General features: G+C 45.7%; 1 protein-coding gene across 6 annotated transcripts in view; it reads right to left on the bottom strand.

The window, feature by feature from the left end:
• Nucleotides 1-9,759: 9,759 nt before the first annotated feature.
• SCN10A (sodium voltage-gated channel alpha subunit 10) overlaps nucleotides 9,760-26,576 on the bottom strand; it is an 87,654-nt gene continuing 70,837 nt past the window's right edge. For all 6 annotated transcript variants that reach the window (XM_065933014.1, XM_065933015.1, XM_065933013.1 and 3 more), the window contains 7 exons: nucleotides 23,415-23,537; nucleotides 21,924-22,208; nucleotides 21,141-21,194; nucleotides 20,150-20,291; nucleotides 19,796-19,896; nucleotides 14,377-14,647; nucleotides 9,760-11,498 (listed from right to left, as the gene is read on the bottom strand). In XM_065933014.1, the coding sequence (XP_065789086.1) occupies nucleotides 10,237-11,498; nucleotides 14,377-14,647; nucleotides 19,796-19,896; nucleotides 20,150-20,291; nucleotides 21,141-21,194; nucleotides 21,924-22,208; nucleotides 23,415-23,537 (2,238 nt within the window). In that variant the 3' untranslated portion in view covers nucleotides 9,760-10,236. The remainder of the gene's footprint in view (nucleotides 11,499-14,376; nucleotides 14,648-19,795; nucleotides 19,897-20,149; nucleotides 20,292-21,140; nucleotides 21,195-21,923; nucleotides 22,209-23,414; nucleotides 23,538-26,576) is intronic.

The raw sequence follows: 26,576 nt of genomic DNA on the forward strand, positions 1-26,576 counted from the left end.
TACTGGAACTGAGGACAGGACTAGGGTTGTGGACAGTGAGCCAGAGGCTGTGGCATGGCTGAGTGGCGGAGAATAACCTCCGGCTGATGATACTGCTGATGATACTCCAGAGTTCAGCGGATGAATTAGAAGCAGTGGTCATGGGACGAACCCAGATGAGGCCAGAAAGGTGTCAGGTGCAAAATTTAACTCTTGGCTTTATGCAAGTGCAAGATCAGCACTTGAAAAGGAGTCATTTCCTGAAATTTTCTGCCCTGGACACCTTGCTTTCCTCACTCTAGTGCCCACCCTGGTAGACGGTACTAGAAGAGAAGGGACCATCCCTGCAGGGGGGGAGGAGGTAAGCTTCCTCCTCTGTGCTGATCTGGAAAATATAAAAATTATTGTGTGGAGTCTTCTTGAATGGGGCCTCTGCTTCAGAGCAATCCATGATGACCGTGGGGACTCAGGGAGGAGGTGTTGCTAGATCTAACCAGAAAACATCACTTATGGTCCAAGATAGCTCAGGATTCTTAGACAATACATTTGGAACGTGTGCTCTAGTGACCTCCAACTGTAGCACCTTCATGATCTGTGGCAATGTTCATGCAGAAGCTATGCTCTTCCTGTGCTGCTCCCATCCATGACTAGAGACGGGAGGCGGGAACAAGAGCTGGGGCATTCTTGCTCAACAGAGTCCTCCACTGGGCAGTCTTTTTCCTGGGAGTCTCCACCCACTTGGCTGTGACTTTCTCAGAGCTGCAGTATGGTCTGAGATTCTTCCTGTCTCATCTTCCGTCCTTCCCTCTCTCCTTTCACAGTAGGAGACCTGCATCACAGCCTAAGGCTCTCTCTGCTGACTCCTGCTCCTTCCCTTTTATTCATCATCATGATTCTCCTGATAAATCCCTTGCACATCTAGTTCTGACTGGACATCAGCTCTTGGGGGACCAGGGTGGGCACAACAGTCCTCTCCCCACCGTGGCAGGGTGTTGTGGGTGAAGTTTGTCTTAGTCTGTAGGTTCTCTTTGGGAGAGATCCTGGGAGGGATTTTGAGAACTAGTGGCTGCAGGAAGCGTTGTAACTGGCAGGATAAACATATCTAGAAGTGCTCACTATTATCTTCGAAGAGATCTCTATCCAGAGAGATTTAGACCAGCGTAAAACACGGTGCGGGCTCAGTCCAAAGAAGTCACCCAGTCCACGGGGCACCATGGGTAACTTAGGTGAGCACAGTCCACATACATGATGCCACTGGGATGGAGCCACCAGCTTGACCCTTTGTTTGCCAGTGTTCTGGAGACAGCTTTGGCTGCTCATTGATTTCTTTCTGGGGCAGACAACAAGGGGGAAGCCAGGAAGTTTCTCCCACAGTCCTCTGCTGCTCTGAGTGGCACCAGTCTAGTTCCTTGTTAACTGACGTCACTTAGTATAATGCTGTGTGTCAGAAAAAGGCACCCCACAACTTCTGGGTAAAGCCCCAGTTTGGAGAGTCTTATTGCAAATAGTGGAGTGCCAAAGGAGTCCAATACAATAAACTGATGGAAAAGGGGGCCATAAGAGGTTGTGGACTTGTCAAGAATCTTTTCCGTTTATAAGATGTGGTGCGAAACTGAAACTCAAGCTTGTAATTAAGCTTTTATTCATCATAGAACAATTCTGAAGCAGAGGCAAGGATCTACTTGGTCTTAGGTCAGTTATCACCAAAATCAAATCTTCAACAGTGCCTGAGAGCACTATTCAATAGGGGATGGGAGCTTTAACTGTCTCATCAGTCAGAAGCAGCTGGGTGATGGGTAGAGAGCTACGAGAGGAGATGACAATCTCACTTCTGGGTGGAACCCTTTGCACACCTCATATAACCTTGGGGAAGTGATTCCTTTCCTGCAGACCTTATATATTCCAGCAGCAATATATAAAAAGCCTGCAAATGGGATGATGGACATGTGGACAGCATGAGAAAACAGCTTCCCAACTCTGAGCAGGGGGCTATCTGAAGTTTGTCTTAATTTGTATTCCCCCAAATCAGGAACTGAGACAAGGATTTGGGAGTGTGTGTTAGTCACTCAGTCGTGTCCGACTCTTTGTGTCTCCGTGGATTGTAGCCCGCCATGCTCCTCCTTCCATGGGATTCTCTAAGCAAGAATACTGGAGTGCATTGCTTAGGAGGCAGGTTTATTTCCGAGGTAATTCCAGGAGGCAAAAGTAAAGAAGCAGAGAGAGAATTAGCTAAGGAAGGGAGAAACTCCCCTCAAAGCTGGTTAGTGCTGTGGGCAACTGGGCAGGGCAGGGTCAGGGTGAGACCAGAGAGTCACCTAAGTAGAAAGGTGAGGAGGCCCTTACTTTCAGGATTGTGAAAGACTGGCCCTATATGAGGACTCAGACTTTCTATCAGTTCTCTGAGAAACCTGATTCAGAATTGTTCCTCCACAGTTTGGGAGGCTAGGATATTAATTTATCGTCCAAATTCTGCATTCTTGCATTGATTGAGGATTGTCGTCGAGGCTGTCAACATCTCCCCCTTCCCTCTGCACTTCTGGGTTGCCATGTCTATGTGGGGAAAAGTGGCTTTGGAGAAGGCCCTGAAGACAAAAAGCTGCAGAGTTCTATTCAAAGTCAGATGAGGCAAGGGATGTGGTGTGGAGCACAAAGAGGACCTGGTACAGAGGCAACAGTTAGAACCAGACATGGAACAGTGAGCTAGTTCCAAACTGGGAAAGGAGCACATCAAGGCTACATATTGTCACCTTGCTTGTTTAACTTACATGAGAGTACATCATGAGAAACGCTGGACTGGATGAAGCACACGCTGGAATCAAGATTGCTGGGAGAAACATCAATAACCTTAGATATACAGATGACACCACCCTTATGGCAGAAAGCAAAGAGGAACTAAATAACCTCTTGATGAAGGTGAAAGAGGAGAGTGAAAAAGCTGGCTTAAAACTCAACATTCAAAAAACAAAGACCAGCATCCAGTCCTATCACTTCCTGGCAAATAGATGGGGAAACAATGGAAACAGTGACAGACTTTAATTTCCTGAGCTCCAAAATCATTGAAGATCATGACTGCTACCACAAAATACAAGATGCTTGCTCCTTGGAAGAAAAGCTATGACAAACCTAGACAGCGTATTAAAAAGCAGAGATGTTACTTTGCCAACAAAGGTCTGTCTAGTCAAAGTTATGGTTTTTTCAGTAGTCATGTATGGATGTGAGAGCTGGACCATAAAGAAGGCTGAGTGCCAGAGAATTGATGCTTTTGAACTGTGGTGTTGGAGAAGACTCTTGAGAGTCCCTTGGACTGCAGAGAGATCAAACCAGTCAATCTTAAAGGAAATCAATCCTGTATATTCACTGGAAGGACTGATGTTGAAGCTGAAGCTCCAATACTTTGGCCACCTAATGTGAAGAACTGACTCACTGGAAAAGACCCTGATACTGGGAAAGATTGAGGGCAGGAGGAGAAAAGGATGACAGAGGATGAGACAGCTGGATGGCATCACTGACTCAATGGATATGAGTTTGAGCAAGCTCCAGGAGTTGGTGATGGACAGGGAAGCCTGGCATGCTGCAGTCCATGGAGTTGCAGAATCAGATGCGGCTGAGCAACTGAACAACAATCACAGTGGAGTCAAAACAGTAGGATCCAAGTGTGGCCTCCCAGAGTGGACTCTGGAGGAGCTACCTTCTATTCTGACCCTCAAAGTGCTGGTCGTGTCCAGAGAGGACCCCACATGTGGTGAGATGTTCCTTTGCACATGAAGCACAGTGTTTCCCACCCAACACATACTCAATGGGGGTGGGGTACGGCACTGCACTATGTGAGGAGACCCTGGGATATAGTGTGATAGATGGGTTCTCTCATTTTCTCCCCCTTTCTCTTTCTGCTTCTTTCAGTGGGCAGAGAGGGCATTTTTATCTCTGTTAAACTTCCTTGGTGAGGAATCTTTATTCCCGCTGTAGAGACAAAGAAGGTTGTTCAGAGAAGTTATGATATGTGAGCAAGAGAAGGTCTGGAATCAAAGTGGGACCTTCTGGCCTCATCTAGAACTTGGTCTGGAGCACCAAATTACTTAGCTGATGAGTTGAGTATTTCTGTATGGATCATTTTCAGGCATCTTCAGCTTCCAAGTGGTTCTGGGGCTCCCTGTTCTAACTACAAGAAGCATCATTATTCAACAGGCACACACACACATGCCTTTAGGTTACTTCGTAATATGATTAAGTCTGTAAGCAAGAGCAGCTGCATTTCTAATAATCAATTAACTCAGTTCTGCTCAGGGAAAAATAAAGTAATGAGTCCTCTTCATGCATACCCCTTTAGAATTTGTTCTTTGCACAATGAATCATATTGACCAAGCTTTGCTGTGGTTGTTGGTTCTACTGTCAGAACTGGTGTTTTAAAGGGTCAACAGTAGCCATGAACTTTCCTTGGTATAGATTCAATGCCCACAGGCAAATCCAGCTTTTCTCGGCCTGAACTCACTTGGATGATAAGTCATCTGGGGCTTCTCAGGGAAAGACACTTGAAACATATTTCTACTTCAGGCAATATATGAGTGATTTTCCAGAGACAGAGTAACATTGCTGATATTTGGGTCCTAGGGAGCATTTATCTGGAGGTAAAGGACTGGGAACTGTCACCAGAGATGCAGATAGAAGCTGGCACCCTTGTCCATGGTGTGGAGGGGCAGAGGGTGGGATGGAGGGGGACATTCTTTTTGAGTAGATTTGGTGACCAGTGGTCAATGTACATGAGACACTCAAAAACCCATACTTCAGGTCCCCATTTGGCACAACCCACTCCTTAATCTTTGCCTCCAAATTAAAAATCTCTGTAACCTGCCACTGTTGCCAGAGAGATCTTTAGAAAACATTAATTTAACTCACAGGTTGAATACTCCTCAGGCATTTTTGTCTGCCTAGCCTTCTTCTTCTATACTGGAGCTATCAATCAAAATGCCCCTCCCTTTTCTTGCTGGAGGTGGGCCAATCAGATGCTCTCTCCTTGAAATCTGAATCCTAACTGGACACTAACCAAAAAAAAGAAAAGTAGATACTGATTGGTCCTGACTCCATGAAGAAATTGTCTATTGGTGCCTAATACCCAGAAACCTGCCCAGCCTTGGCTGCTGTCCTTGCTGTGTTCAGCTTTTTAGTTCCATTTTGAGCTTCCCTGCAGTCATCCAGTACATTTTATGTTGGAATGGGTTTCTGTTGCTTGTAACCAAATAACTCCTACCGACATAGAAATTGATAGATGGAGATGGGTGTTATTATTAATAGACCTTAAAGTGTGGCATTGGCTAAGATGAGCGAGGCTAGCACTGAGAATCTCCCACCCCCCTGGTCTGAATCTAGAAATTTCTGTCATGCTGTAACCTGTTACAACTGGAGACTCAGACCACCTACCTCATGCAGCAGGAGTTGAAGGACTTTGATAGAAAGATCTGTAAAATTTGGAAAGGTGTGGGCTACTTCTTGCAGGTTTAGTAAAGGTACACACACAAAAAACAAACTGCCTCAGCTGGCCAAAATGAAAACAGAAAGGGAGGCCTTTTCTAACTATGGCCAGCAGCCCAAGATCTTATAATCATGCCTTGGAGAGTGAAAAAAATCCAGCTTTCTGTCCCAAGCTAATATTGGTGGAGAAAAGGCAGGGAGAACTGGAAACAGTCGTGTCCTGGAGCCAGCTCATACTGACTCAGGTCGACATCGTTTCCCAATTCTGCCTTCAGGGATGTCACATCGGGAGCTTGACATGGGCCATGGTGGGAGTATTTATGTCACATAAAACAGAAAATGCTACAAATAAGGGATTTTTTTTTTTACTTCTGAAGATCTAAGTGTTTAATATTTACCAACATACTGATGATTGGAAAACTAGAGACAGAGGTAAGAATGGAGCTGGGAGAAGCCTAACACTCTCCCCTCCTCCCACCTCCTTAGAAGGATCCTGTCCCTGTGCTCTTACCAGGAGAAAGAGATTATTACTCCAATCTAAAGGGCTGCCCATGGAATACAGACTGGGATAGGGGAAGGTAAGCTTCCTCTGTACCTCTCCACCCATGCCAATTTTTTTGTTAACAATATCTCTGTATGGTGGCTGCCTGCAGTCAGGATGCACGCAATTCAGCTGAGGAGTGAAGAAGGGCAAATCATCTATTGCTAAAAGGCAGTAATGTCCAGTCCCAATTTTAGATTGAAAGACCATAACCCGATAAGATCTAATGAGTTGGCAAAATGCAAGAGATAGAAATCATACTAGTGCTTTGAGGGAGTTGTATTGCCGAAGAAACTTCAGTCCAGGGAAATAATGGCCCGTGATTGCTCAAACCTTAAGACAGCATGCAGGGCTCACTGATAACCAACAGAAAGTACAATAAGCTGTCCATTCCTTAGAAGAAATTGCTTCCCAGTGCTCCTGTCTTGAGGGAGTAGGAGAGAGGATGAGGAAGGCTCCCAGAAGCAGGACCAAGAAATCACTCCCCTGTCAAGGCCAGCAGTAGCTGCCCCCGGGTATACTGTGGGCTGGCACTTCTGGATCTGGTTTCTCTTTTCTTAATAGAGATTGTTATTGAAGTTAACACATTTATGCTATATTACTGTCTATGTGACGGCTTCCCAAGTGGTGCCAGGTGTAAAGAAGCTGCCCACCAATGTAGGAGACATAAGAGACACAGGTTTGATCCCTGGGTGGGGAAAATTCCCTGAAGGAGGGCATGGCAACCCACTCCAGTATTCTTGCCTGGAGAATCCCATGGGCTATGGTCAATGCTGCTGCTGCTAAGTCACTTCAGTTGTGTCCAACTCTGTGTGACCCCATAGATGGCAGCCACCAGGCTCCCCTGTCCCTGGGATTCTCCAAGCAAGAGTACTGGAGTGGGTTGCCATTTCCTTCTCCAATGCATGAAAGTGAAAAGTGAAAGTGAAGTTGCTCAGTTGTATCCGACTCTTCTCGACCCCATGGACTGCAGCCTACCAGGCTCCTCCGGCCATGGGATTCTCCAGGCAAGAGTGCTGGAGTGGGTTGCCAGTGCCTTTTCCACTATGGTCCATGGAGTGGCAAAAAGTTGGACACAAATGAAACAACTTAGCAAGCACGCCTTGTCTGTGTGATGGCTAGCCTTTTGGGACTGGGCCAAGAGGAGCCAACTTTGGACTGTTTAAGAAGGACAAAGACTAATAGTGTTAATTTACTTTGACATTGTTCTTGGTGCTGGGGATACATCCATGAGCAAGTAGAGTCCATGCCCCCACAGGGCTTACATTCTAGTGGGGAAGACAGGCAATGAGCAAGTACATAGATAACATCTCAGAGGGTGGTAAATGCTGGATGGGGCTGATAATTAGATGGGTTGGTAAGGGAAGAACTGAAGAAAGTGTGGGAGTGCGCAGTGTATATATGCGCAATGTATATATGCGCAATGTATATAATGGCTGAAGGAAAAGCAAGTTCCAAGGGTCTTTGTCCTGAGGCAAGACTATGCCCAGTGTATTTAAGGAAAAGCAAAGAAGACAGTGTGGCAGAAGCATAGAGAGTTGGGGTGAAGATGAGGTCAGAGAGGAATAAGGGTCAGATTATGTAAAACATGGTAATAATGTTTACTTGGAGAACATAGAAGCCACAGGTGGATTCTGAGCTCCGGTGGCTGTTTGAGACTAGACTTCTGGGGACAAGAGTAGAAATGGGGGACCAGTTGGAAGGCTATTGAAATAATACTTGTGAGAGATGATGGTTCCTTGAATAAGTTGGTAATTGAAAGTTTCCTCTCTCTAGAATTTCCTTTTCTGTTACCTAAGATAGAACTCCTAATCCTTTTAAAAATCAGCTCAGATAATCCAAGTCCAAGATAGAAATGCCACAATTCAAAGCAGCAGATAGTAAATACTTCTGTGAAAAGGGAGGAGAATCCAACCCAAGATATTAAAATAATTTAACTTGTGAGTTGTATACACACAGAAAAGTGCATTAGATATATATGTTTAACTTCACACATGGTTATAGAGACAATACTTTAAAGAGACCCAGCTAGGTGGGAAATGAGAACATTGCCCAAAGACCTAGTCACAAATGCCTCCTTCCCCCATCAGTAACCTCTACCCCTACTTTCATGGACTAATTCCTGCTTTTCTTTATGCATCTGCGAACAGTATATTTAATTTTGCCTGATTTGAACCTCATAAAATCGTATAGTATATATAGCCTGGTGTCTGGCTTCTTTCGCTAAGTATTATGTCTTTAAGATTCATCTATAGACTTGTACAGGGCTATATCTCATTCATTCTCATTACTGCATAAAATTACATTTAAAGAATACGCCAAAATTTATTAATTTATTCTACTGCTGCAGGCTGCATCTAATTTGGGTCTATTATGAACAATGATAACAAGGAATCTTGTTCATGTCTCCTAGAGCTTGTGTGCATGAATTTTTCGAGGTTTCATACCTACCTGTGGAGAACCCAAGTGATGAGTATATGTACTTTAGTAAAGTACACAGTAAACTCTCAGTAAAGTTAAACTGTTTTCCAAAATGCTTATGACAATTTGCATACTCCAGCAGTGCATTAAGCTTCCTGTTGCTCTGTATCTTTGCTGACACTTGATATTTGTTACAGATTCTAAAAGTTTTACAGATTTGATAGATGTATAGTGATATAGCACTATGGTTTTAATTTGCACTTCCCTGATTACTAATTAGGTTGTGTGCTCTTTTATTAATAAATAATCATCTTACTAATCTGCTTCTGTGGGTGCTTGCAAACCCCAACAAGCATTTGGAAAGCCTCTTTGGTCTCTGATGGGTCAACTGTGATAGGGAGAGGAGAGTGAGGCCCCAGGAAATCTCTGTCTGTGAAGCATATAAGCTGGACCAGTCTTTAGGCTTTGTAACTGAATACATGGGAAATTTTATGAAATGATCAAGCACATATCAATGAATTGACCTGATCCTGTCTCATCATGGCAGAGAATGTCCTAAGAGTTAATAGAAGATCACAGCTGTCATTAAGAGCCTTTATGTCCTATGCCATCACACAAACTTCTTACTCTCTTTCATCTCAAGACCTGCCATGTGCTCTTGACCTGAATATCATCCTCTGACAACCCTTACCCCATCCACTGCATAAGTCCAATGAATCGTTGGGGGATTAATTCCCATTATGCCTTGTGCTTAGAGCAGGCAGGCCCTGTCAAATAATAGGTACTTAATATCATTTGTAGGATGAATTAAACAAAGCATTGGCCTTACCTTTTATCTCCCAGATCATCTTTCTCAAAATGTCTCTTTTCTTTCACTTATACTAATTATGGAGTCCTGGCTGGAGGGGAATGTGAAAACCTTCCTCCTTAAAGTCTATGAGATGTCAAATAGGCTCTGGAATATATTCAAAAACTGCCTTTTGGCTAGACAGTAGAAAGGTCTGACCATTGCTGCCTCAGAAGAGAGTGTTTTCTTCATCTCAATTGGGACAGGGCATCATTGAGTTCTACAACTTGAAATGCAAGGACTACAGAGACTATCCATTTTGCCTCCTGCCACCATGGGGAACGAGGTTCAGAAGTGAAAGAGTTTGGCCCAGGTCAGCCATGCGAGCAGTGGAAGAATTGGCTAGGATGAGAACAAGCTCCCAGGACAGTGCTCCTTCCTGTCTGCCCAGCTTTAGCTGCAAATTGCAAGATACCGGGAAACTTGAAAGTGAATGAGACGTGATTTATGACACATCAGTGTCACATAATTTTTTTTAAAATGATGCTTTAAGTTATAACATTGGTTTTGACATATCTTTAAAAATATTAATTTTAATGGATAGCTCAGAGGCCTTTCATGACATAGACCACAGGTATTATCTTAGGCCAGAGTAGTTGTCTGGCAGCTCTCAACATGCAGTCATGCAAAATCCTAAATAACACTGCCAATCTCTATGTGCTGTTTCACAGAAGACAACCTTGGCCCTTTAGCAACATCCTTGCCATATATCTTTGAAAGTTCTGGTCCTGAGATGTTTGTCTTGGTAAAGATAAGCTCTAGTCACCATCAAAATAAAAGGGCCAGGGACATTTTCTGGAAAGTCAGGGAACCCATCATCTGATACTGAAATTGAAAAAGGAAGTCACTGTGGAGAGGCCCTTGGCTCCTGACTCCTGTTGCTGTGTGAGGGTTTCTCCAAAGGTGGGTACCAACTGCATCCCTGCCCAGCTGTGACACTGTGACTAGCGGCATGCTTTAGTGAGTCAGTGATGCTAAGTTATCACGGAGCAGCGGACACATCAGAACTGGACATGCCCACGCTGGAGGGTTCACATGAGGGCCCAGTGGCTTCTTTACTGACAGCCTCCCCTTCATTTTGCATGGAGCTAGATGTGCTCAAGTTGACTTGATCACTAAGGCCTCTAGTGACACTGTCGTAGGATGGTGGGAAAGATATGGTGGAAGCAGTTTCAGATGTGTCTGGGAGCACACAGTTTTCATTTGCTATGAGCGCAGCAAAGCCTTCATTGGAGAGTGATACTGCCTCCTCCTCAGCCCTGGGCACCCCTGCAGGGCTGGCGATCGTCCTGGAGCGGTGCCGCATGTAGCTCCGATAGGCCTTTTGGATGACAGTGGCTGAAATGTCTTCTTGCTTCCATCGGAGGGTGGTTGCTATTGGTTCATAGGATGCTTTTGAAAGATTAGTTGCCATAAATTTCTCCTCCATATTTGCCTTCAGGGAATCCAACTCCCCAGATTCTCCCAGGACATTCTTGGTGAAAGCAAACAGGATGTCCAAACAGTGGATCTTATCTCCAGGGACCAAGGGCAGGTCCATCTGGATTAATACATTCCGATTGGGTTTTGGGATTCTCAGGGGGCCAGACAGGGTGTCTGCGAAGTCTGAGAGGGCAGAGAAGGTAATGAACTGAGTGGCCTCTGGGTCAAACTTCTCCCACGTCTCGTAGAACATGTCAAAGTCATCCTCACTCAGGGGCTCTGTGCTCTCCTCTGTGGCAACATTGAAGTTCTCCAGAATCACTGCGATGTACATGTTGACCACGATAAGGAAGGAGATGATGATGTAGGTGGTGAAGAAGATGATGCCCACGATGGGATTCCCACAGTCCCCTCTGGTGCTGTTGTTGATGATCAAGTTGGGGTCGCAGTAGGGGGGCCCTGTGTTGAGGATGGGGCTGAGGAGCCCATCCCAGCCCGCTGACGTGGTGATCTGGAAGAGGCACAGCATGCTGTTGGCGAAGGTCTGGAAGTTGAACATGTCGTCGATGCCGGCCTCCCACTTGACGCTAGCAAAGCTGGCCATGCCGAAGATGGAGTAGATGAACATGACGAGGAAGAGCAGCAGCCCAATGTTGAAGAGGGCGGGCAGGGACATCATGAGGGCGAAGAGCAGTGTGCGGATGCCCTTGGCCCCACGGATCAGTCTCAGGATGCGGCCGATGCGGGCCAGGCGGATGACGCGGAAGAGTGTCGGGGAGAATAAACTTCCAAGTGAGGTAACAATCGCAGAGAACACCAGGCCTTTAAAAGTGAGAGATGGTCTGATTAGTACTTCCAACCATGAGCCCTGACAAAGTTGGCTGTGATCACACCCCCTCATCTCTGCCCCGTGTGGACTTTCATGTCAGCATCTACATTCAAGCACTCTGGGCCCTCTGAGCCTGGCACAGTGGTTGGCCTAAAGTAGGGGCACAGTAAGTGTCCATTGCATAAATCTGTCTCCTTCGAGTCAGTCTCACCCTTCCTACCATGTTCTTATCTTTCCCTACATCCAGATACCTTGCTAGTCAACCTCCATGTTCTGCTGTCTGTTCAGCTGGATGTGACTGCATCTGTTCCACATGCTGACAGTCCTTTGTCTGTGACACAGACCTGGCTCTCCCCTGAACATTCAGCCTTCAGGTCATGCCTGTTCTTCCACCCTGGTCTTATGCTCTGTGAGAGTTGGGACCCTCTATGATTCATATCCTTATCTCCTACTGTGAAGATTGACTCAGTTCCTGGCACATGGTCCTATGGATAATTGTACAGAGCCTGGAATAAATTATAAGGGGCCTGAGGAGTTGGGCAACTTGCTGACAGCTAAAGCAGAATGACTTTGAATGGCCAGCTGTCTGCATAATGGCTTTTATTTGTTTCTTTCATTTCCAGCTGTGTTTGAACTCTGTGTTAGGGCCCAGAGATGAGTTTCTTTAGGGTCAGTTACAGCACCTCAATCCAAACTATGAACTAGAGTTTGCATGTCTCCTTATGTGATATCCAACTCAAAGATTTGTCTTGGGAACCTGAAGAGGCTGGTTAAGACCACGAAAGTTTAGGCAAGGCCTTTAGGTCATATAGGATTCAAAACCTCTCAGAAGAAATGGTGAGGGGGTATAGTAGAAGCTTGCTCTCCTTGCCAGGGTGCCCTTGATCCAATTCTCCTACTTGCCTTTTTGTCATATGAATATGGATAGTCATGTTAGTATGTTGGAAGGAAGAAGGAAATGGGAGGAGAACTGGGAGATAATTATAATTTTATACTATGACATCTTTATGAAAGCCCCTCTCTTAAAGTCCAGTTTAACTGGGGCATTTTCCCATAGTGTGAGATACATTATGTGCTTTTATAATCTACTAAGATTCTGCCATCCAACTAGTCTACCTCTACAAGGGAGAATGAGCCTTCATACTTGTAACAATTAGATACTCCAAACATGTCTTATCGGTGGGAAGGAAGAAAGGCAGAGAGGACAGAAGCATGGCTGATGGGTTCTTGCACTTGTTTTCGAGCTGTCTTTTCTGCCAGTGATGGGTGTTGCTGTGTAGGTCAAAGGAACTAGTAGTTAAGGTGGCCCCAAGATAGAATGTTGCACTTTGTGTATCTTTTATTGCTATAGAACTGATATGGGAAGTCACATAAGCAAGCTCCCTTCTCTAATATAAAATAAAAAATGGCTTTCATAGTCTTTCACTTTGGAAGGAAAACAAACAAAGCAACCCTCCCAACCCCAGAAAACCCAGCAGTAATAGGAAAAGAAAACAAAACAAAAAACAAAAATTAATTTCAACTCCCCAAACAAACACAACCCAAGGATGTGGTTCAGCACCAGGATAGAAAGACTGATTAAGTGCTGCCAGGTTGTATTTAGAGGCTATTAGCTCGTGATGGTAAATCAATGGAAAATTAAATCTATAGCTATGCTCTGACATGAAAAGTAAGCAGGTCATGATATAACAGGTCAGGATATATTTATAATGCAAAGTAAATCGAAGAATTGACTCATTGGAAAAGACCCTGATGCTGGGAGGGATTGGGGGCAGGAGGAGAAGGGAACGACAGAGGATGAGATGGCTGGATGGCATCACCGACTCAATGGACATGAGTTTGGGTAAACTCCGGGAGTTGGTGATAGACAGGGAGGCCTGGCGTGCTGCGATTCATGGGGTCGCAAAGAGTTGGACACGACTGAGTGACTGAATTGAACTGAATTGAACTGAAAGCTGCTGTGCTGGGGGCCTTTATAGGGCTGAACTTTGGCAAATCACATGAAGGCCAGGGGCGGTCTCTTGGTTGTTGGTAGGAGGCTGTTAGTTTGTTAAAAAGAACATTAGCCTAGTCTAAATTCAGCTCCACCTTTCACAAATTATATGACCTTGTATAACTTCCTTAATTGTGAAGCTCCATATTAAATAAAATGACTATAGTAAACTCCTTCCCAGGGCTGCTGTGGAGATCCATGGATCCCAGCCCAGTTCTCAGAACTCAGCAAGCACTCAATTATATGGTGGCTCCATTACTCACTTGAGCCTCTGACTCCATTCATTTTCTCTGAATGCCATTGACCCCCAAATACTGGGCCTGTCATTTAACAACACCCAGACTAGGTCATAACAGCGTTGATCTCTTGGCATTGGTCCCTTGACTTTTCTGTCACTCATATTCCCTAAGTGGACAGTTATACAGAGAGTTAATTCCAGACCCTTGACTTAAGAATCTCCTTTGAACAATCTCCTTCTAGTCTTTCTGCACTCTTCTGGCAACCACCTCCTTTTCCAGAAAGTATTTTATGACTCACCTCACACCACACCACCCACTCTCTGCTTTGAAGGCCATAAAGATAAGACCCACTGGAAACTCCATCATCTTAGATTCCCTACTGCCCCCCGCCTGCCACGTTCTGACAATGGCGGCTGGAATACCCTTCAGGCATCATGGAGAAAGCCAGTGGAACCTCTCACTGGGAGGCCCAGGGGCATTTTAAATCTGCTGTTCTTGCAAAGCAGCAAATACTGGACTCCTCTAACATACAACATAGGGTTTTAGAAGTTTGTTAGTTGTCCCTTTGGTTTTGAAAGACCAGTCAAAACGACCCCAAGCAGAGGCTGGGTGACCCAACCACATGCAATGTTCACTTACTCCCAATGGAGAGGACCACGACAACGAAGTCAAACACATTCCAGCCGTTGGTGAAGTAGTAATGCCTCAAGGCAAACATCTTCATGACACACTCTCCCGTGAAGACGGCCACAAAGAACTGGTTGATTTTGTTCAGGACTTTTGTCTTTTCTTCACTCTGCTCATCAGTCTCCACCATCATGGTGATCATGTTGAGGCAGATGAGGACCATGATAACAATGTCAAAAGTCTGCCTGGTCACGATGTCAAAGACAAAACCCTGGTACTTGTTCTGAGAAAACAAGAGATGGGATATCAGGCCTTTGGGCAACATAAACCAGGGATCTGGAGAGGCCATGTTCTTTACAGAAGGGTTTTTAAAGTCTGTCTCTTTTGTTTCCCTCACACTCCACATCCTGACAGAAGTCAAGTCCTGATCTTCCAAAATCTCACTTGTAGTTGGTTCTAACTCAGTGCCTCAATTCAAGTCCTGGTTGCCACTCCTGGCACCATAAAATCACCAGACACTTTGTCCTTGTTTGTGCTCTTTCCTCCACTTACAGTGCCCTTTCAGTCCCTTCTCTTGGCCATCTAAATCCCCTTGAGTGATCTATCTCCCTTAATCCCCACTTCCCTCAGGGAATCTTCTTGAATCACACCATACCACATCGTTTCATCCCTTCTTTGGCACCCCCCACCCCCACCCCCAGCCTTTACAAGGAGATCAAACCAGTCAATCCTAAAGGAAATCAGTCCTGAATATTCATTGGAAGGACGGATGTTGAAGCTGAAGCTCCAATACTTTGGTCACCTGATCCGAAGAACTGACTCATTAGAAAAGACCCTGATGTTGGGCAAGATTGAAGGCAGGAGGAGACGGGGACGACAGAGGATGAGATGTTTGAATGGCATCACCGATTAAATGGACATGAGTTTGAGCAAGCTCCGGGAGTTGGTGATGGACAGTCCATGGGGTCGCAAAAAGTCAGACACAACTGAGCAACTGAAATGAACTGAACTGAACAGCCTTTACAGTCAGTCTAGAGTTCTAGTGTTTCATGTATGCCTCTCTTTTCTACTAGAAAATAAGCTCTTTGAGGATGGGGTCATGTCTTATTTAATTTTGTGTTCCTGCAGTGCCCTGCATAGAGCAAGAGTTCAAGAACTTCTTGAAAAATTATTTGAGAGCCAAGTCAAGTAGTGCACATGCATACAAAGTCAAGTGCAGCGGTACAACTGATTCTTATAAATGCTCTTTTTATTCCTGGGTAGATGTCTAAGCAGGGCATGGAGTCAGGTCTTGGTTATTTGCTTTCTTAGAGGGCGGCAGAGTGGCCTGGATGACCAAGAGATCATTTTGGGTAGAGGCTGTTTTTATGGCATTAAAAAAAATTTCCTGGTGTGGCCCTCTAGTCTTTCCTGTGCTGTTAACATCTTACTGCTCTGTGAGTTCTTGATTCCAACTTTACTCTCCTCCCTCACCTTGTCTTGGACACTTCTGAGCTCTCTGGAACTCACCTGCCTTGATCTGCAAACTTCTCCTCTTACTCACTGGCTGCTTATTCTCCCCACTCCACAGACCCCAGGGCTGGGGACAGAGGTGAAGTCCCTCTAATTCCTCACTGTCACTCCCAGACCTTTGCTCCTTCTGTGTCTCATAAAACCTCTCCTCCTCTGACACCTGCATCATCCAGTTAGCCCACCTTTGCCCCCTCTTCTTTGCTACCACTTACCTACATCCTGGTCCCTCTGCTTCATTACTGATGAGTGAGACCCCTGGCCACACTTGAGCACTCTTGGCCATTTGCTCTCAGTTTCTTAGCTAAATCTCTAATGATCAAGCTTTTCCTTAGAGAAAAGTCTTGAACCTCACGTCTCTCTCCAGTTACCAAACTACTTCTCTCCCCACTTTCACAGTTAAATTTTTTGAAAGAGCTATGTGTAGTCACCATTTCCCATGCACTCCTCAGCCTCCTCCAATATAAGCTTTTGTCCCCATCCTGTCGCTAAAATGTCTCTTGTTAAGATCTCATAACCTGCATGATGCATAATCCCAAAACACTAGTTTGACATCATTTAGCACATCCTCCACCTTGAAACGCTCGTTACTTGGTTCCTAGCAGGCCTTACTTCCCCAATTTTTTTCTTGCCTCTCTGGCTGCTCTTTTTTTGAGTCTTCTTTACTCAGCCTTGACATGTTAGAATTCCTTCAGGCTCAGTCTTAGGCACCCTTTGCTCTTCACCCCAGTCTTTCTTCCCTAGCAATTTCTCCAGCCTGTGAATTAATGTGTGTGTGATTTTTGCTAATTGTTTTCCTGCGTCACCGGACTGCCATCTCTGTGAGGGCAGGAACATCTCACAGCTCTGTCCCCAGTGTCTGCACAGTACCTAGCATGCAATAGATGGTTACTAGATAGATAAATGAATGGATGACAGAATGGACAACTGAATTACACTTCAAATAGAATTATAAAGTCACTCCACTAGGTTGATTACACTTAATTCTGTACAAGAAGGACTCCTGACTTCCTGAATGCATAGTATGTGCAGGGCTCTGCATGAGTGGCTGTGAAGGAGAAAGAAGCCTGTTGTGAGTCTCACAAGGGAGCTCCCAGGAGTTGCAAAGCAGGCAGAGGGGAGAAGGGCTGTGATAGAGGCTGGTTCCTGCTTTCTGCTTCACAGTGGGGATGGAATGCTACCCTGCAGAGTTTGAGCAAAGAATCAGACCCAAGTGGGCCTGGCTCCAGGCATAGCTGCTGGCTCATGTCTTTTCTGGGATGCTGAACCACTAGTAGTTTTTATTTCATCACTGAAAATGGTGGGAAAAAAAAATACAGGCCCATTCATGACTTCTAATGAAACAGAGCAGGCAACATTACTAAGTTCTGGACATCATGTTTGTCTTAGATACTCAGCTGCTGGGGAATGGTGAAGCTTTCTAGCTGCTCTTGGCTTAGCTTGTGGGCAGGGATCACTTCTTTGCAACCCTCGGTGCTCTCAGAGATGATGAAGTGGGTGACTGATGATGTGATATTCTGGAGCCTATTATTTTCTTATAAAGTGGAGTATATGAAACCTACTTTTAGTGATTTCTGTAGTAGGGAATGTTGTAGAATAAAATTTACCAGTCTTGTGGAAGGTTTTGTCTTTGCTATGATGAAGCATAAGATTTAGAACTTGGGCTTCACCTGAGGCAAGGAGTACGATGTACATGCATGTGTTGGAGGTCTGTTTGTCATCCGAGGTTGGCCCTGCTATGAACTGGCACACATGCACCTGTGGAGCAGAGTCCTACACCAGTGCTCACCTTACTGACAAGCCCCACTTGTTGGGACCCCTTAGGGAAGATTACTGGCCAGTCCCATGCCAGTAATCTGATGAGGAGCAGACAGGACCTGGGAAGGTGAGTCTTAGATGGGAGCAGGCATTTCTCTTTGGGCTTGGACTTCTTTCTTGGCTCTGGACATTGTGGAGGGCAGATGATCAGCTTTGTCCCAGTGGGTGGTGGGTGCCAACATGTCACCTGCCATATGGATGCCAGCCAGGAGACAGGATGGGCCAAGGCTTGTGGGTCCTGGAGACCAGTCAGATGCAACTGCTGCTCGGGTCCTGCTCTGCTAGCTTCCCTTTTGGCATCCCTAAGCCTCAAAGTCTTGTTTAAATGTTCCAACCCTGCCTCAGCTATGCTGAACGGAACAAAGGAAAGAATGTTGGCCGTGCCTGGACCAGAATATTAAGGAGAGAGTCACGTTCCTCCACTAGAGTTATTAGTGTTGATGGTTAATGATACACCCCCCTCCCATCTAAAGGGATGACTAATGTCAGGAACTCAGCTGGGCTATGAGGTCTTACTTTTCTCCCCCATGTGGAAGGCTTCCTCCAGTGCCCACCTTGGAGGACAATTAGGAAACATGATGGTTTTGTTGAAGGTCTTCCTGCTCAACCACTAACTTCCACCCCTATTGCACTGTCTGGAACTTCAACACTAGATTACTACCTTTGTACTGAGACAGCACCCTCTCCATGGTCCCTTTTGGAAATGAAACCCACTCTGTCCCAAGGAAATTGTCCTCCTTGAGAGGAGGAAGCTGTGATGGCATGTGGGATTGGTTGATGAGAGGGGAGAAGCTGAGATGTTATAGAGAGATGGAGCAAGTGTGTAGGGAGACATACCCCCAAGCTGTCATGATTTTACCAAGGGTTGCCTCTAGCAGAGAACACCTTGCTGTCTATTCAAATGTGGATTCAAAACCATTCCACCCATTAAAAAAAAAAAAAAAAAAAAAACCAGTCCAGCCATCAGTATAGACTAGCAGGGACTCGGCTGCTTGCTGCTCAGTAGGTCTTAGGAGCCTTCTCCTGTAAGCCCTACTTGAGTATGATTGCCTGGGCTCAGCCTTTCATCTACATCTTCTAAGTTTGAACTTGCTCATTGGACATTGGAGGGATAGTCGCTGAACCTTAGGGACTCACTTCAGGCTAATTCAACCCCAGTTATCTTGATCTTACACTAGATTTGGAAGGAAACCCTTGCCCCTACAGAGATCTGAATATCCTCTCACTCCCCACTGTAACACATCTTATCAGAATCGAGAGTAGTAATACATTTGTGATCACTGTTTCCAAGTAAAGTGTATGAAAGGTCACAGCATTTTTCCCCTCCTGTAAATGTTTTTAAGACTTTGTGCTCATTAAGTTTTTAGTAACTTATGCAAACCCCATGCCTTGATTTAAAAATCCTAATGCCTTGACCAACAGAATGTATATTTCCCTGATTCATTTAGGAAATGATCTGTACCTTTGCTGAAGTCCTTAGGCTTTGCCCTTGTGTGGGGAAGGGTTAATGGGCTTGAGCCATGGATCTTAGTGAACAAAGGAATCAAAGGGGAGTATGGTGCTAAGCTTTGGTCAGTCTTTAAACACTAAAGTGGGATAATTTTTGGTTCCTATTGTGTCACCTGACCATGACCGTGACTAGGTCCAGGATCCCAGGAGGGCTGGGTTTGGCCATTTCCTCGCTGTCTACCTGTAAGCATAGGGTGGAATGTGATGGTGAGCCTGGAGATACATTGCAACCTACATCATGACTCATAATCACAAATGTTTCTTCTCAGGTCTCGAACCATCCTTAATATCATTTAGCCTAATCTGTTTCTGATCTGGTGCTGGAAACCTAAGCCTGTTGGGCAAGTCACTGCTTTCATTCACAGGTCTATTTGGAACATCTACAGGAGTATGTTCACTCCAGAAGACCAGAGTTGCTTCTTGCAGACTTTTTTTTCTGGGGCCTGGAAACTCTCATTAGCTCATCCCCGAACTCAACTAGATGTCCTCCTCCACAGAGAATTCTGGTCAGACCCCTACCAGCACAGGCATGGGCTGTCCCGTTGCAGTTTTAGACATGCTCTGCTAAAGGAGGGCGGGGGGATTTGGGGCTCACCAGGGGCCGTGGGATGGGCTTCTGGGGCTTCTTGGAGCCCAGCTTCTTCATGGCATTGTAGTACTTCTTCTGCTCCTCTGTCATGAAGATGTCCTGGCCTCCTAATTGCAGAGAGACAGGATAATACACACCACTGTTATTGCCCCCAGTGGCAGCCTTCAGCCCTTTCTGGGCCCAGACTCCAGACAGGCATGAAGGCTGACATCAAGGGGCCAAGGTCAGTGTTGGTGCTAAAGGCCAAGACTGGGCTCTGGTCAGGCATGGGGCTGTGACTAGTGGTGCCTCAGTCATGAGGCCGGGGGACAGATGGGAAGTCTAAGATTTGCCACTACTACAGAAACACTTGAGCCCCACTTATCTTTTTTTTCTGTTGGTTGAAGTTGTCAATGATGACGCCAACAAATAGATTGAGTGTGAAGAAGCCGCCGAAAATGATGAAGATGACAAAGTAAAAGTACATGTACACGTTGTCCTCCCACTTGGGCTGAAAGTTCACCTGTGAGCAGACAAGGGGTGGCATGGGAACAAGGGGCCATCTTAGTCTGTAACCCCAAAGAACGCTGAGCCCCAAGACAAGGACCTGGGTGCAGGGGGCTTATATAGGAGGTGATCCCAGGAAGCAGAGGTGAGGGCGGAGGAAGGGAAGCAGCAACAGGATGAAGGCAGCACCATCATCAGAGGCAAGTGGCGCTCCATCCTCTAAGGACTGCAGAACACACCTCAAAATTTTACTTCAAAGGGACGAGGAAGCAAGGGCATTTGTCTACAGACTCCCATGGCTTACGTGTGAGGGTCACCCCTCTGGACCTGCAGTCCTCTGCCCTTGCAGGAGGAGCTGCCGAGCAAACTCTGGGTCACTGAAGAAAATCAAATCTCAGATAAAATCAGAAACAGGGCATGAGCGTGAACTCAGAGGTGGGCTGAGGCAGATATAGGACAGGCTGTTGGTAGTGTCTTCTGCCCCAGCAGGAAAGGGTCTTTCCCCAACAGCACCCATCTCCACCCATCAGCTGCCATGATGGTGTCTGAAATTCCATTGTTCTAGCTACTCTGCCCTCGGCCCCACCTCTACCCAGGGAGTACCCTCACACACAGTCTTTTAGAGGTTCTCTGATAATTTCCTCAATGGTAAACAGAGGAAGAACTTGAGAAGCCTAGAAGACTAGGTCAGTTTAAATATCCAACAGAGGGCCCGCTGGCCACTGTTCCAGGTTGGGGGATAGTGCCAGACTGCTAGGTGATCGCCTCTTTCAGCACCAACGCCGATTTCACTTCATTTCAAATAGACTAGTGTGGGTGGGATGCACAGAGGGAGAGGCAGTAGGCACTGCAGGCTGAGACTCACATCCCGGGAATCGACAGCCGCATACATGATGTCCATCCAGCCTTTAAAGGTTGCCTGGAAACAAGGAGCAGAGGCCACTCAGTGTCCGCCCATTCATCTACATTGGCCTCTATTTTGATTCACTTATTTGTCTGTTTTTCTCATAGAGCATTCCTTCCCACTCCCCGGAGCCAGTTCTGACATGTCTGATTTCAGAACCTGGCATGCCATAGCTACTTAGGGACTCGTTGTGGAACAAATCTGTGAACAAATGGCCATGTGCAGGAAGTTGTGGGTAACTGCGTGACAAACATACAAGTAACTGCAGCAACACTGAATGACAAGTGGATGAAGGCAAGGGATTAATGAATGAATGAATGGAAGTGTGAACATCACTGACATTCACAAGCCAGTGTCACTTGTCATTACAACAGACCTGGAACATAGTTTATTACCCTCTAGGAGAGGATTTGCAGTAGAAGACTGTTTAGTCCATGTGACTATATCAGGTCTATTTTGTAAAAGTAGTGAATTCTAAATTATCACCTGATACAGTCCCATGGCAGGCCCATCCCTTTATTCTATTCTGTTAGCCCACATTGGTCTAATTGCACCACTGTGAGGTCACACTCACTGATAAGTTCCTCTAGCCTCACAGTGTCCTCTGTAGGAATAGGGAATAATCTCAGTTCACACTGAGTGCTATCCCTTGCAGAGTCTCCACATAGCATCTTCTGGGAGACCCCAGACTGTCCACATTATCAAGCAGCGAAAGGAAGAGACAAGGTTGATCTCAGGACTCACCACCTGCAGAAGCGCGAGATAGCCCATTGCAACGTTATCAAAGTTGACCTTTACATTGACCCAAAATAAGCTTCCAGTGTGGTTTTGACGTTCACAGTCAGACATGTTATTCACAGTAGACCAAGGCACAAGAACAAAGCCTTCATTGGTCTTGTTGATGCATTTCTGAAACTTCCCTGCGAAGAGGTTCACACCCATGATGCTGAAGATGAGCCAGAAAATGAGGCAGACGAGCAGGACATTCATGATGGATGGGATGGCGCCCACCAGGGCATCTACCACCACCTGGAGAGAAAGGCAAAAAGACCTGGAGCCCCACCAATGCTCCACTCTTCTTGCTAAGTTCCAATTCTTTCTACATTTATTCAGGTTGTGTCACAAGCCAGTGGCCTTTGGAAGGAAGAGAAGTGGGTTAATCAGAGCCAAAATTCAGAGTCAGAAGACAGAGGCACTGGGCAGCTGAAGATGGGTTTATACCTTCTCTCTCAAGGTCATTCAGGGCAGGGTTCACTGTCTCTCCTCAAAATTAAGGACACATTTATAAGTACATACATGCTCAGTTAGGGATGCAAGTGTGTCTTGTACTTGCACACACAGATTTGAGAACTTTGTTTTATTTTATAAAGTATATTTTTTATAAAATATAGTTTATAGTGTACTTTGGTCAATAATCAGTGAGAACCCAAATTCATATTCACAAACTTGCTGATTTGTAAATCAGCAACCTGGAGATAAAATAAATATCAAAATATTTCAATCATAAGTTCCTAGTGTTTGTAAAGATACAAGTTAATTTTAAAAGTCCACACTTGTTTTGAAAGTACTGTGTATTTTTTGAGGCAATGGTAGAGGAAGAAAGCAAACTTTGCTTTCTGTACCAGGAGACTTTCATGATTATGAGGAAGCAGGGGTGGGGGGGAATGAGCAGTCTCTTGTTCCCCTGTGAGACAAGCGCCAGGCTTGTGAGCATTCCATTCTGAGGAAGACAGGGAGGGCAAGGTGGAGGCTGAAGCCATGGATGAGGAGAGGGATGGATCAAAGGAGAGAATCCATAGGACAAATGATTGGGCTGGGTTGAAGAGAAGATCCCTGCTGGTGGGTGGTGGCTAAGCTGCTGTGTGTCACTGCCTTTAAATAGAGTGTCAGAGACAGGGCTTATTTGTCATGGAAAGATGAAGAGCTTGGGATGTTGTGAAGATTTTTACAATAAGGACAAAAGGCAGAGTGGGAGACTGAGGTCAGAGATGCTTGCGAAGCCGTGAAGCAGGGTCACCTCACGGAGCGCAAGAGAGAGTGAGGTCTGGGTCCTGTTGGACGTGAGAAGCAAAGAGCGCTTACAGAGGGACTTGCAGGAGAACCGGGAGAGTGAGGACGCTGCAGCAGCACCGGTGTGACGGAGGAAAGTGGGGTTCTGTGGGGGTGGGGCGCAGAGCATGAAGGGGCGTGGACACCGAACGCTGCAGGCCAGAGCGCTCAGGAGATAAGCCTTACCCGCATGCCTTCAAACCGAGACAGAGCCCGCAGTGGCCGCAGGGCGCGGAGGGTCCGAAGGGCTTTGATGGACGCCATGTCAGAGTACTGCAGCATCTTCGCTATGAGGCTTGTCAGTGAGATCTGACAAGAGAGCAGGCAGAGAGCAAAAGCATCACCCTAAGGCTCCTAAACTGGCCCTGGTGGAAGAAGACAGGAAATCCCTCCCATTCCCTACTCTGTAGGAGCCGTCACTCTGGCTTCCACCTTATTCTGAACTCTAATGAGAGGTATAGCAAGAGTCCAATCTCTTCACTTTCGTGAAAGATTTCATTGAACGTTAATCTGAACTATTGTTCAAGAAAATCTCAGTCTCTCACATTGCCACACCCTGGTATGTAGGGGGTCAAGCTCCTGGTGTAGTAAATCAGCCTTCCCTTTCCCCTCCAGGGGCATTAGCCAGGTCCCAACAGCCTTTAACATTTGATCGACCTTCAGAGACTTGGAGAGATGCTGGCCCTTCGTGGGGGTGATGCTGAAAGTCTATCTTGAAGAATATAAAGTGAGTCTCAATTGTATTTGCTCGGAAAAGAGGGAGGGAAAGAGTCCTGGGCTGGGTGAGATCTGTTGTTTTTTAGTCACTCAGTTGTGTCTGACCCCATTGACTGTAGCCTGATAGGCTCCTCTGTCCATGGAATTCCCCAGGAAAGGAATACTGGAGTGGGTTGTCATTTCCTTCTCCAGGGGATCTTCCTGACCTAGGGAATTTTCCTGTGTCTCCTGCATTGGCAGGCAGATTTTTTACCACGGAGCCACTGGAGAAGCTGGGTGGTGTCTACTTCCCTTTCAACACTAATTTTTTTTGTGCCCTTCGGTCAGTGCCTTGCTAGTCCAGGTTTACAAAAGTTGTTACCCTTTGTAAAGTGAGGAGTCAGACTAAGAGAACTCTGAGACCCTCACAGCTCTGCAGTTTTTCAGGAAGGATGACTGGCATGGGGTCAGGAGATTCAGCTTTGACAGACCGCTGAGGTACATACAATGACCTGAGTTGTGAGTCCCTGTTGCTCAGTCAGTTTTGCATTTTTTAAGTGTTGGACCAAGGACTGCAAATGACCCAAAATGACATGGAAAAATGGCTATGCTTCTCAGGAACTTTGACGGTTCCAGAGAGATACCTTATGCATTGGCTTGAGCTTGCCAGAGACTGTGACCCAAACCTGGGAGACCCCAAATACACCATGACTGCTGGGCTGAATTCAGGCTCAGCTTGTCTTGATAGCTGGGTGGGTGTGTCAGAAAAGAAAGGGTTTACACTTGGGTGCTAGAGCCCCAAATAATGCCTGTTCTCTGAATTGTAGCTTGTTCCACTAGGGCAAAAAACTGGAATGGGAAGGACCCCCTTCCTTCATCTAGGCAACTCTCCAGACATCAGCAGGTGGCACCCCGCTGCCTGACTGACTGAGAACAGGAGGTTGGGGGCCAGTTCCATCCTGGACCCTGTTCAGTCTGTTGCTCAGTCCCCAGGAGGCCTGCAAAATCAGCAGTTGGGGCAATCAGGAGCTGGGGTCTCTCCATCAAAGCCCTCCTGCTCAAGTCCAACTCCATTCCTACATCTCAGGCCACAAGCCTCTCAACTGATCTCTAGGCCCTGCTGCTGCATCCATCCCATCCATTCTCCACTGCAAATTTGATTATGATCATGTTTCTCCCTTACTCCCAACCTTCCCTGATGCTTGATCATCTCAGGACAAGCTCCAGACTCCTTAGCCTATATTATATGGCCATAGCCTGCTTTTCCAGTCATATATCATCCATATATCCTACCCAAATAAAATCATTCCCTAAATGTATCTGTGTCTGTGCCTCCGCCCAGGGTCATCTTTTAATTAAATTGGCCACCCCACCCCTTTTTGTACCTTATTGCTCCCACTCATTTTAAGTTCTATATCTAATGCCAACTTCTATATGAAGCCTTCCCAGCTACCCCACCCCCAGAGCAGATGCAGGTTTATTTCTCTATGTCCCTAAGACACTAATTATTTCCAGCAGTGCTCACAGCATCCTCAATCATCATAGGTTTATTTCTCTCTGTGTGTCTTATCTGCTGGAGGATTAAAGTATAAACTTCTGGAGACAGGGAATTTTTATTTCTCGGTGTCTATCTCTCCCAGAGCACTTCATAAGACAATCTTATATTCTGTAGTTATAAATAAGCATTTTGACAAATTGAAAGAAAGACAGAAGTATGTTGGGATGGGTAGATGGAAGGAAGGAAAGAAAGAAGGAAGATACATTGAAAGAAAGTTGAAGGATGATTGGATAGAAGAATGGATTAAATGATACAAGGATGGATATGATAGAATTGAAAGAGGATAGAAGAAAGAAGGCAAAAAAGAATTGACATAGTGAATAAATGGGGTGGATGGATTGGGGAAGGGTGGCTGGCTGGGTAAAATGACTGATGGATGAATGAAAAGGTAGATGGATAGAGGAATGGAAGAGATGAGAGAATGGATGGAAGGTTGACAGGATGGATGAATGGAAGGAAAGAGGCTGAATGGACAGATGGGTGGAAGAAAGGAAGGATAGGTGGATGAGGAAGATTAAAGGAAGACTAGAAAGATAGAAATGAATGCATAGAAGGATACTTGGGTGGAAGATGCTTGAATGAATGGTGAGTTAGATGACTGGACAGTTTGATAGAAAGACAAATCGAAGGATAGAAAGAGAAGGGTTAAGAACCAATTGATGGATGGATAGAAAGTTAGGGTGAACAGAGGGACAGAAGGGAGGAGAGGAAGAAGAATGAGGATGGATGGATGGACAGAGGGAGAAGACTGACAGAGAATAAATAGGAGAAGTAAACATGAATGGATATTTGGAAGGAAGGAAAAAAGGAAGGGTAAATGGTTGGATAAATGGAAGAAGGGATGGATGTTCAGAAGGAGAATTGGTAGGAGAATGGGTGGATGAATGGGTGACCATTTCAGCTGATTAGGACTGAAACTAGTGAGACCTACTTAGGAGTGACTGCCCCTAACAAGGGTGGGTGGCTGGAATTAAACATCTATCTTTCATCTATGAATAATTATTTGATGACCTATAAAATTATCACCTGTGACTCAGATTTCAGGCCTCACAGCTAATCCCTGTGATACAGTGACCTGATGCTGCTAGTGCATT

The sequence above is a fragment of the Muntiacus reevesi genome, chromosome 4, assembly GCF_963930625.1.
Source record: "Muntiacus reevesi chromosome 4, mMunRee1.1, whole genome shotgun sequence".
Lineage (NCBI taxonomy): Eukaryota > Metazoa > Chordata > Mammalia > Artiodactyla > Cervidae > Muntiacus > Muntiacus reevesi.